This window comes from Anarrhichthys ocellatus, unplaced genomic scaffold (assembly GCF_004355925.1).
Source record: "Anarrhichthys ocellatus isolate YVR2014 unplaced genomic scaffold, GSC_Weel_1.0 scaffold153, whole genome shotgun sequence".
Lineage (NCBI taxonomy): Eukaryota > Metazoa > Chordata > Actinopteri > Perciformes > Anarhichadidae > Anarrhichthys > Anarrhichthys ocellatus.
In genome coordinates, this window is record NW_022280183.1 from 381,746 (window position 1) to 394,052 (window position 12,307).

General features: G+C 45.8%; 1 protein-coding gene across 3 annotated transcripts in view; it reads right to left on the reverse strand.

Moving 5' to 3' along the window:
• abca2 (ATP-binding cassette, sub-family A (ABC1), member 2) overlaps positions 1–12,307 on the reverse strand; it is a 47,718-nt gene that overhangs the window by 22,622 nt on the left and 12,789 nt on the right. For all 3 annotated transcript variants that reach the window (XM_031877876.1, XM_031877877.1, XM_031877875.1), the window contains 11 exons: positions 12,143–12,253; positions 10,575–10,796; positions 7,203–7,579; positions 5,935–6,094; positions 4,770–4,898; positions 4,441–4,608; positions 4,025–4,121; positions 2,260–2,433; positions 1,619–1,721; positions 1,245–1,359; positions 285–475 (listed from right to left, as the gene is read on the reverse strand). In XM_031877876.1, the coding sequence (XP_031733736.1) occupies positions 285–475; positions 1,245–1,359; positions 1,619–1,721; positions 2,260–2,433; positions 4,025–4,121; positions 4,441–4,608; positions 4,770–4,898; positions 5,935–6,094; positions 7,203–7,579; positions 10,575–10,796; positions 12,143–12,253 (1,847 nt within the window). The remainder of the gene's footprint in view (positions 1–284; positions 476–1,244; positions 1,360–1,618; positions 1,722–2,259; positions 2,434–4,024; positions 4,122–4,440; positions 4,609–4,769; positions 4,899–5,934; positions 6,095–7,202; positions 7,580–10,574; positions 10,797–12,142; positions 12,254–12,307) is intronic.

A 12,307-nucleotide genomic window follows, 5' to 3' on the forward strand; every position in this document is an offset into this window, starting at 1 on the left:
AATTACGATGAACTATATAAGTTAAGTTAATTTAAGAGCCAGCTAAGTTTTCATTAATCACATTTGATTGCCCTCTTGCACACGCAGTCCTCTCCAGAGGCGCACGCTGTTTGACCGATGAGATGTGCGAAGGTGTTTTCAAGCCTGCAGTAATGCATCTGTCTGATCGGAGCCAAACAGAGGAAGTGTGTCTGAATTCAACCATCAGTCAACTGTTGACAGCTTTGGAAACTGACGCATTTCAAGGAGTTCATAGCGAGTTTAGTGGAACTAGAAGAGCTCACCAGAACATGATGGTGGCCACAGCATAGATGGTGAGGAAGAGCCAGATGACGAAGGGGTCGCTGTGGAGCAACACCCTGCCGTACTTCAAGATGGCTGTCAGAGCGGTGACGGAAATGGACAGCTGGACGAAGCCGGTGATGAACCAAGCCACCCAGTGGACGGCGTTGTTCAGACCCATCATCTTCATCACCTGCGAGAGCGGCATCATGGTTACATGTCTGAATTAGTAACGACATTGTCCTACAGCCCCATTTAAAACTGGTCCACTGTCGGTTTGTGTCATTCAGTGGTATTAAGGGTGTTTCTACTCTTTAGTGTTGTATCTGAGCTTTTGATAAACAAACTAACATAATGTGATTTAATGGACTGCTGCAGTGCTTTTGTATTGCACTTACATAAAGGAATAGGCCAGCTTCCCCTCTATAGGCAGAGGTGAAAACAGATATAAAATACAATAAATGAATCGGAGATTGACTATGCTAACCCCTGCTTGTCTCCCTGTTGGCCTGCCTTCCCTTCTGCTTCATGGGTGCCAGGCGGGATCCCTCATTGGTTGCTGTCCTGGTGACTAAACGTAGCCTCACTCCCCATTCCTTCATGATGTTATTAACACTATTCATTGTTCCATCAACAATGTGGTTGTCACCATCATCCCCATTATTGTGATCATTGCTACTTACCTCCTCCCCCCCCACTCTGTATATGTGTTCTATGTATCACTTAAAGAGAAAGAAAGATCTCTCATGTATTCATAACAACACCATCACAGATCCAGAAGGATGATTTATCATAATAACAGCCCAATAACTATTGCATGTATCTACGGGTTCTGCTCTACCCACGCTTTGGGGAGGCTGCCTTGATGGTCTGATGCCCGCCCCCCCCTCACTGACACATCAGACTGACATGCAACCAAAGGATGTAAGACGGATGACAGAAATATTATCATACGGTCTAACCTCTTTGAGCCGGTGCTCCTTCTCAGCCACAATGTGCTGAATCATCATGGCCACTGAGTAAACCCAGGAGATCACCATGCACAGAGGCATCATGTGCTCGATCACAAACAGGAAGCTGAAAGAAACACACGGCGTCAGGGTGTCATTACCAAATACACACACGTTTACACCATCATGCATTTCAGGATCCCGCACATTTTTAGAGAGTACAAATGTGTAATACTTTAATCAGATATGAAGAACACAATTTATTTTCAAATTGCACACAATATTTTGATGACAAACATGTTTTTCCATCTGTGTCTGAGGATTACTCGTCACTGTCACGCTCAACATCATGACCTAACAGAACCATGACAGAGTGCAGGTCTTACTCGTCTCTGGTGTAGCATGGGTAGGGGAACATCTGGACGTAGTTACCCGGCTCCACCACATCGTGGCCCACAAAGGTGTTGATGATGGCTCTCTCTATCATATCTGGAGGAGTGGGAAATAAAGTCACAGATAGTCACTAAATGTGCAGCACATTTACTTTTTTTTGCATTATTTCCGAAAAAAACTGTCTTGTTTTCTGTCTCTCTGCATTTATCCAAAGACAGTTTTTGAAAAGAGAATTCATTTTTTCATGTTATGTCAACGTAATACAAAATTCGATGCCTCCATAGAATTGGGGGGGAGGTCCACCACATGAGGTCAATGAGAACAGGTGTCAGATAATCTCACATGCACACAATGCTTTGGCTGTTTATTTAGACTGTGTCCTGTCAGTTTGGATTTTTCACTGTGGCTCAACTCTCTGTGTGAGATGAGCGGCTACCCTGCTCTCTTCTTCTGTGTGAGAAAGTGCCTCTGCTGCAGCTGGCATGGGCATATTCACAGGTACGGCTGATTCAGAGTGCAACAAGGTGTTGAGTGCAACAGATTAAAAATAACCATGTCAATTATGTATCAAATCCATATTCAAGCCTGTATCATAAATAATAATTTAGCACTCAGGAAGTATTGCGTCACTTACCTTGGATCCAAACAAAACCGTAGAGGAAGTAGAACTTCCCCCCGGTGTTGGGCCCGGGACGCCAGTAGGCCCGTCTGATCTCATTGGTCTTCTCTGTGAAGCTGGAGTTTTGTCTAATTTTGTACAGAACATGGGGCGGCAGGGAGCCATCTTTGTTAGTCTGGACGATCACACCTAAAACAAAAGTAACATATATCAGGTCAAACGTCTTCTTTTGACTTTAACTCAGGCCTGTTTGTCCTGTTCTCTCTCTATCACCCTGACCCTATAACACACAGTGAATTATCCTGTTCTCTCTCTATCACCCTGACCCTATAACACACAGTGAATTCTACTTGTTTACTCTACTTGGACTGGTTTCACGCTACAGTGTGGTTAAGATGTCTAAAGCAGTCTGTTCTTTAAATTCTGTTGTTCTGCCAAATATACTGTATGGTGCTTTGCTAACATTTTAGTTACAAACATATAAACAACACATTTAAAATGTATACAGTCAATAAATGAGCAACAGAAGAGCCCGAGCTTTAACCACGGGTTGGATTTCTATACAGCCTATAGTTTTAGATTGTAGGCTTTTGTGGACGTGGCTTGTCCTGGAAGTTGTTAGAAATCCTCCTCAAACATTAATAAAATAATAAAAGATAGTGTAATGGAGATTGTGGTATTAAAGGTTTATGTGCATCATGTAATCTTTATGAAATGTTTTCATACAGTCAGAAATCTTCAAGAAGAGTAAACATGATGATAAAGTGCCCCCTTTGCCCTTCTAGTGGAGTAAACATGATGAAGTGCCCCTTGGATGCTCCTACGGTAGATAAAACATTGTAAATGCATTTAGTAGGCGGTCAAGTTACTACAGAACAGCAAGACTTCTACTGTTGAAGTTAATGAATTGTTCTCTGCTGCCCTTTGGAACATGTATGATCAGCTCTTTACAGAGAAAGTATCACAGATACTAGTCAACGTCTGCAGAAAGCATCAGCAGGCTTAAAGGATTCATGCTATAAAGACGCTCATTCCTTACTGCACTGAGGCTTCTTAATGTTTTTAATTCTCTCATCACTAAATTCCAGGAAGTAATAACTTCTAATTGAAGGATTCACCACTTTAAAAACTAAATGTATTGTTATTGTATTATTCACATTAATAACTTGAGGACTGAACGCCGTGGTGCTTGCTGTGTGCAACCGATTCTCACTCCCAATGATTAAATACCGCAGCTCGGTGAGTGCTTCAAGGTTTTATTATTTCAAAGCTCCGTCAGATGCTGAGCCACGCCGCTGCCCCTCGGAACGCCGAGCCACGATTCTGAGTAACTGTGATTGGACGATATGACAATAGAACCTTAGACACTGACAATGACCTGGCTAAAAAGGATCTTTTTTAATCTTGTGAAAAAAAAAGGATCTTGAATTTTTACTTTTTTCTCATAAAATTAAAATAATACAAAAAATATATGAATTTCAAGACAATCTGTTGTCCCTCTACGACCTGTTCACCTCCAGGACCCTTAGACCCCTCTCACCCTGGACACAAACCCTTTTAGTCCCTTTCCTCTGGCAGGAGGCTGCAGTCCATCAGGACAATACCTCAAAAACACTTTTATATATATATATATATAATGTTCTTGTGCACTTTAATGTTTAATTTATATGAAATATGTCTGCTTCAGCACTGTGCTCTACATGGTTTGCATTAGAGCACAAAGAGCTAGCACTGTCAACAAGGTACCATGATCGCAACCGGACACAGACGGACGACTCACTAGCAAACACAGACACGTTGTCCTGGTAGGCCTGGTTTAGGGTGTAGTTGACAATGCTGTCCTCGTCAGGAAAGCCCTTGAAGACGTCCACACTGACCTGGAAGCAGGGAGCAAAGACACAGCAGACATGGATTCATCACAAACTACTGCGAAGCACAAAGATGAAACCACGTTTGCTCTAGAGAAGAGTTGTATTGACCTTTCCTGTCTCTAAGTAAGCCATCAGGTGTTCATGGTGATGTAATGGCCGTGGTCTCTACAGCCAGTGTCAGAACTCAGTGTTATTTTGATTTCTCTGCTCTGTTGCTCTCTTACTAGTGTTCAGGAACTCTCAGTCTGCTCAGGTGTCACAGCTGACTCATGCATGTGGGGTACGTCCTGTTTTGTTGAGAGACACTATTCTACACTTTACCAACCTTAGACATGAAGCGCGTCCAGCCGCAGGCAGCGTTGTCGATGGTGTCCAGCTGCTCCAGCAGGGTGGAGATGTTTGGAAGACTGTAGTTACCCTCCATCAGAGCCTGCATCAGCTCACTGTCTGTGCCATTTAACAGCTCAGGGTGCTGCTGAAGCTCTGCTGACATCTGCAGGGACAGGAGGAGGGGATGAATGGAGACTACACCATTACAAGTCCAACTTCTGTTAATATATGAACTTAATGGGAAGATATAAATGCACAGGTGATTGTTTTCACATGCTGATGGTACTTTATCGTGAACAATGTGAAAAGATGTCTTGAGTCTACCTGCTGTAACCACACCAGGTGGTTGTGCAGCCGACCCTCCTCCAGAAAGGTCCTGAGCTGTGCGGAGATGTTGAGCCACACGTGGGTGTAGTGCGTCACGTTGCCAACGAATGCAAACGTCTCATTTGCCTGAGTGCCAAACGTTTACAAATATTTTATTTTTTCATTTAATTTTGTATGAATTCAGCCATTTGTTGATATGATTTCCACTCCTTTCTTCCTTCACCTCCTCCCTCCATCTCTCCATCTCTCTCCCTCCCACACCACACTGCTATCTGGACCATCTTCAGCCCAGTGGCTCAGATAAGAGCTCTGCAGAGCTGTGCTCACCCACAGATTACCAGTGGACCTTTGTGTTGTTGTTAAGGCCCAGAGAGGCCAACAGCAACACGCTAAAGAGCCAGATTCATCTGTTGGCTTCATGTGAATCCACATGAATCCGGCATGTTGGACAGTGCCTTATTAATGTCTTCTGCATGCCATATAAATGATGAAACCATTCCCTCATTTTACTCCATTTTCTCACATCATGTATTCTGTGAGTCCTTTGGATGCAGCATCTGTCAGTGCCAATGAAACTGCACGGCGTTATCAAGAGTAAACTATACATATATATATAGAAATATATACAGCGGCAAAAGCAGAACAAACATTAACGGACAAAGCTGGTGTTATTCTACATGTTTATTATAAAGAACAAAACCAACAATGTGTTAGTCTGTCTCTGACTTCCATAGCGTCCTGTGGCTCTCAGCCCATTGGTTCAAACTGAAGACGTAAATCTTTAAAACAGCTGAAACATATTTCGTTTTATCAACAGTTGGCCACTGTAGTTTTTAACAACGTTCCTCAAACAGGAAGAAATAGTGCATTCTTTGGGATCTGTCATCGGCAGTAGAATAATGCACATTTGGTGCTCTATAAGTATTTAGGGCAGCAGGACAGTGTATGTGGTACAGGGTCAAAATAAACTAGTGTGTGTGTGTTAATGGTAATGAAGTAACATGACCCCCAGTGGATCTTTCACAATAACAACTTCATAAGGTTATTATGTGTCCATGCTGTAGTTGTAGCTTGTTTCCCTTCCCTTTGGAGCTTCAACCTCAGCACTGAGCACAGCTTTGTCTGTGAAGATAATGTGAACAAGACAGTGCCGTCTACTTGCCTTCTGAATCACTTTGTCCACCTGGGATCCAATGGGGGAGTAGAGGATCTTGGGGTTTGTAGTCATCAGGTGAACCAGTAAACCAAGATTCCTCTGCTCTTTGCTGGTGAATCCCAGAGAACTCATATTCCCCTGTTTCAAAGCCTCAGGCTCAATGATCCTACAACAAGGGCCACAGGTCAAAGGTCATTAACTGTACTAACAAGTCACACAACAAGGGAATGTCATTCTCAGTTTGTATGTTATCCGTCATTCTCCCCACAAATCAGCCCACATGTCTCACTGTTCCCAGGATACATTTGTTACACCACACAAAGCTGCAGTGATTATTATCTGGGTCAATGCTAACATGTGGCAACAAGTGTGATGGACAAGAAACACAAGCAGTCAGACAAACAAGCCAAGTTATCCAAACTCAAAGATCAATTTCAAATTCAAAGTAAAACACCTGAACGTCAGTAACATGTATATTTATGAGGACAGATTGGGTAATAATTGGACCCTTTGTCTTTGTTGTCTCTTCCATATAAGTTTGGGCTGGGGGCTTGTTTACATCTTTTGGGGCTTAAAACCACACATTTCACATATTATCTCTTAAACAACATATTAAATATATTTAACATATTAAACCAACATTTTAGATGTAGTCTAGCTATTAGTGCCGGATGTGACAAAACATTTTACAAGCAACCACGATAATGCTGAAATTGTATTTATTAGGCTCAGCGAGACAAACTGGACAGAAAATGTAATTCTTTAGGATTTAGCCCTTTGATGTTTCAGTGATTCAGAACTCTGCTGCTCGAGTCCTGGTGTTGGTTTCCTGTCAGTTTTCCTATTGATTATTGATTTTAAAATGCTTTACTTGCCTTTAAAGCATTTCAGAGGAATGTACATGCTTGGAATGTATGAACGAGGGCAAACCCCTCAGGTCCCAGGTCCCTTGGCACGAGTCTTTTTAGGTATTCCAAAGAGCAATACAAAAACCTTTGGCGAGGAAGCTTTAAGTTTCTAAGCTCCGACCTGTTGGAGCGGTCTGCCTCAAGATGTGGGTGCAGAGGAACGTGTTTATGTCTGTAAAAGGAAACTTCCAACTCAGTTCAGAGATGTTCAGAAAGGCCCTGCCTTCGACCCATTGTTAGTATAAAGATAGTGGTTAATATAGGTGGTGGATCATCCTTCCTTTCATTCCCTGTACAGCAACATGAGAGCACAGAGACATCGCCATCATTGTGTCATGATTTCATCACCTGTTCTGTCTCACCCACCTGTTGTGCCCACACAGAATCGGCTGTAGTCCGGCCCACAGTTGTACAAATGCTGAAAACTGAGAGTGAGGGTTCTCTGCTTCCTCCTTCACTTTCCTTGCTCCTGCTCCTCCACCTCCCTCTGCTCCTTCCACCCCCTCCTCTCCAGGGATGTCAGTTGTGTTGGGGCCCCAGGTGGTGGCGTTAAGGGGCCAGGACATGTTTGCGGGCGAGGCTTGAGTTCGACCAGCACAGGCTCCTTTGGGCAGCAGTCGGGCCAGGCCGGAGAGCAGGTCCACATCCTTGAGAAGCCTCTCCACATCAGCCATGTCCTTCAATAAGGCCCCAAGATCGGACTGAGAGAGCGGAGCCAAAGAGCTGGACTGGTCCAAGTTAAGCTGGTGGGACGAGGGGGGAGGAAGAGAGGAAAAACATCTAGTAAACAAGTATAATGTGATCCAAACTTGCAGTTACTAGTTAGATGAATGGATGAATTCACTGTCCCTGTGCTTTGAGGGTACTAGACCTCGTCCAGCATTTAAATGTATTTGTCCTTAAGTTACCATTTGGAATTTGTACTACTAGTTTACTATTATGCTGCGTTCAATAGCACTTGGATTATAGAACCGGGTAAAGCAGAAAAATATGACGACCGTCACACAGCAACAAGTGTCAGCTGTCATCCGCCTTCCACTAAAAATGACCTGTTGATGTAGAATGTACATGCCTCTCTACGATGCATCTTAGCCACATCGGGGGCACACAACTACTTCAAAAGGGAGATTTCTTTTAGATCTCCACCTTGGAATGTCATGTAAAAGTGTTGCTGTTCTGGAACAAAAATAACATAGAATTGTCCTAATCATGACTCATTTGCTGTGTATTGTAACAGAAGATAGGCTTAGCTCTGTCTGACTTCACTTTCATTTTGTTTTGCTTTTATTTATGCCAAGCAGCAACATAATGGGCTGCAGAATAAAACCCCTGGTTGGCCCAGGGGTCTCCTGAAGCAGCTGACAGGTACCGGCAGGCCAGAAGGGCTGCAGCGGCGGTGGTCGCGAATGCTAAAACTCGGGCATGGGAGGAGTTCGGGGAGGCCATGGAGAAGGACTTTCGGTTGGCCCCAAGGAGGTTCTGGCAAACCATCCGACGGCTCAGGAAGGGAAAGCAGGGCTTACCCCAGGCTGTTCTCAGCAGGGGGGGGGAACTGCTAACCCGGACGGAGGACATCGTCGGGCGGTGGAAAGAGCACTTTGAGGAACTCCTAAACCCGACCAACATGTCCTCTGCAGAGGAGGCAGCGCCTGAGGACCTAGGGGGAGGCTCACTCATATCCCTGGCAGAGGTCGCTGAGGTAGTCAAAAAGCTCCTTGGTGGCAAGGCGCCGGGGGTGGATGAGATCCGCCCTGAGATGCTGAAGGCGCTGGACATGGTTGGGCTGTCCTGGCTGACACGCCTCTTCAATGTCGCATGGGGGTCGGGATCAGTGCCCATGGAATGGCAGACCGGGGTGGTGGTTCCCATCTTCAAAAAGGGGGACCGGAGAGTGTGCTCGAATTACCGGGGTATCACACTACTCAGCCTCCCGGGGAAGGCTTATGCCAGGGTGCTAGAAAGGAGGCTCCGACGGCTTGTCGAACCTCAGATTCAAGAGGAGCAGTGCGGATTCCGTCCCGGCCGTGGAACAGTGGACCAGCTCTTTACCCTCGCAAGACTACTGGAGGGGTTCTGGGAGTTTGCCCCACCAGTCTACATGTGCTTTGTGGACTTGGAGAAGGCTTTCGACCGGGTCCCTCGGGGGGTCTTGTGGGGGGTGCTGCGGGAGTATGGGGTGCCGGACCCGTTACAACGGGCGATCCGGTCTCTGTACGGCTGCAGTAGGAGCTGTGTCCGCATTCTCGGCAATAAGTCAGACACGTTCCCGGTGGGTGTTGGCCTCCGCCAGGGCTGCCCTTTGTCACCGGTCCTGTTTGTGATTTTCATGGACAGGATATCTAGGCGCAGCCTGGGGGCGGAGAACGTCAGTCTCGGGGGTCTCGGGATCGCCTCTCTGCTGTTTGCAGATGATGTGGTCCTGTTAGCCTCCTCGGATCGTGACTTCCAGCATTCACTGGGGCGGTTTGCAGCCGAGTGTGAAGCGGCGGAGATGAGAGTTAGCACCTCCAAATCTGAGGCCATGGTGCTCTGCCGGAAACCGGTGGATTGCTCCCTCCAGGTGGGGACGGAGTGCCTACCTCAAGCGAAGGAGTTCAAGTATCTCGGGGTCTTGTTCACGAGTGAGGGTAAGATGGAGCGGGAGATCGACAGACGGATCGGTGCAGCTGCAGCAGTAAAGCAGGCGCTGCACCGGACCGTCTTGGTGAAGAGGGAGCTGAGCCGGAAGGCAAAGCTCTCAATTTACCACTCGGTCTACGTTCCTACCCTCACCTATGGTCACGAACTCTGGGTCGTGACCGAAAGGACAAGGTCGCGGCTACAAGCGGCCGAAATGAGTTTCCTCCGTAGGGTGGCCGGGCTCAGCCTTAGAGATAGGGTAAGGAGCTCGGTCATCAGGAGGGAGCTTGGAGTAGAGCCGCTACTCCTTCGCGTCGAAAGGAGTCAGCTGAGGTGGTTCGGGCATCTAATTAGGATGCCTCCTGGACGCCTCCCACTGGAGGTTTTCCAGGCACGTCCAACTGGGAAGAGACCCCGGGGAAGACCCAGAACACGCTGGAGAGATTACATCTCCCAGCTGGCCTGGGAACGCCTCGGGATCCCCCAGAATGAGCTGGAACATGTTGCCGGTGAGAGGGAGGTCTGGGTCGGCCTGCTTGACCTGCTGCCACCGCGACCCGACCCCGGATAAGCGGCGGAAAATGGATGGATGGATGGATGGAGAATAAAACCAATGCGGAAGTTCCAGAAACTGTAGTTCTGTGCCCCTTGAGGCTGGCTCAGAAAGCCAGTCAATCCCACAGATGATATAAGAAGTGGATGTTATCACTGTGACATCACCGTGGGTTTGTGGACGACAGTCTTTAAGCCTCAAGTTCCACACTTGGTTTTTCTGCCCTGAACATCTTGTTTTTTTGCAACCAGAAGTGACACAATGTTTTTTTTTAAATTGGATTATTTAATTAACTCACAGTGAAAGGGTTAAAGTTCCTACACTATCCCCTAGGGAATAACACCGTGCAGCTACCACTGCAATCCGTCACTTTGGGTTAGAAGCAGGAAAAGACCAGACTGGTTCTCAAACTAAGAAAGTCCTAAGTGCTCTAATAGCTCTCATCTTCAACATGTTGATTGGGGGATGAGTTATGAGCGCTCATGCCAGGCACTCAAGGGTGACAGAACTACTGATTATTTTGTTGAATAACAATTATTGTTCTGTAGTAAATGTTTCTGCTGTACCTTCTCACTGACAATCTGCGTGTTGATCTGCTCTCTCAACTCGAGGCTCATCAGCCTGAAGCGCTCTGACCTTTGAACCTCCCCTCCGCTGCACACTGCGCTGCGATAGGCCTGCAGCACTGGCCGCTGCTTCTCAGGCACCAGCAGGATCTTACTGAGCTCGTTGGCCCCGCCCTCACCACAGGTGAGGATCTCCAGCATGGCTCCAGTCAGAAGGAACCCCTGTGGAAGACAGAACCAGACCATTTAATAATGTCAGCATCCAAAGGTCCTGTCACTCTAAAGCCTGCTGCATATTATTGTATGACAACATCAAATGGTAAACACATTGAATAATTGGAGCTCAGAGTTCAGATTAGTTCAGATTAGTTTCAGTATATCGACTCAATGTTTCAATGCAGAGGCACAGAAAGCATGTAACATCAAACCAGTGGAATGTCCTTTTAAGTTGAACTAAAACTCAAAGACAGACTTTGACAGTCCATTCTCTGCTGTCTTAGTCATGAACATATGATAATACATATATAATAGAGTTCCTTTCCTGTTTTCACACAGAACTGGTCTGGTTTGTGAACTTATTTGGTGACTGAGAGTAAATGGCGTGTATGTCTCTGTAGGTGAGGGTGTGCAAAAAGGTCAAAGGCTCCTGCTGTCATAGAGGGGCCGAGATGTAAACAATTGGTTCAAAATAGGGAAAAGATAAGAAAAAACAAATAGATTTTGTTCAGGAAACATCACAGTCATCGTGATGTCTTTAGATTTTGCTAAGTCACTCTAAGGTATGACTGTGTATTTGACTGTATTTAACGAGTTGACCTCATTATAGTGTCTCCTACTGCATATTACGTTCCCTGCCAACTTTTTATGAGAAGAAGTAAAAAACAACAACGAACAAGAGTTTGAGCCAAGGGTCAACATCTGGGTGTGAGGGTGAAGCCAAAGTGAAGCCTTCTTTAAACCTGCATCTTGATAAACGCCAGCAGGGGGCGACTCCACTGGGTGAAAAAAGAAGTCTGATTGAATGGGTGTCTTTGAGAACATGACCCTATTTCTCACTTGAATATATACTTTTGTAACACTTTTCTTAATGTGCTGATGTTCTCAATAGCTAGTCTTAAGTCTTCTTAACTTGTTCAACATGGGCTGGCTCGTACTAAAAGGCGCTCTAAGGATTCAGATATTCATTGTTTTGTTTTGTTTTAAGCCAGTTTTTTTGCAAGCCAAAATGAGCATATTCACCTCGCTAACCAAGCGGGCTAGTTAGCGCTAGCATTGGGTGGTAACTTACCTGGCTCCGTGGGGCCTTGCTCCTCCCCAGATGTGTGCTGCTATGTGTGGCACATCAGCACTGAGATGACCTCACCGTACTGTGTCTGCTACCAACCCAGCAGAGAGCGCTGCTCATTGTATTATTGAGTGTACTGAAGTGAACAATTTGTGGTGAAACTAACTGTAGTTATGCCAGCTGATAACTGTCACAACTACCATGAAGTGGAACTTGGTGTTCTGATATGTGTCACTGTGTGTCATGTGTAGATATAAGTGTGAATCTAGCTTCATCAACTTACCTCCAGATGACCAACTGCGTCTCCAGGTTTTTGTCTGGTGTCTTTTGCCCCCTGAATCCAACTTGCCCCTCCTCCATCTCTGAGAGATGTACCATAGATACGGCTGTACACCTACAGGACACACACACACACACACACACACACACACACACACACACACACACA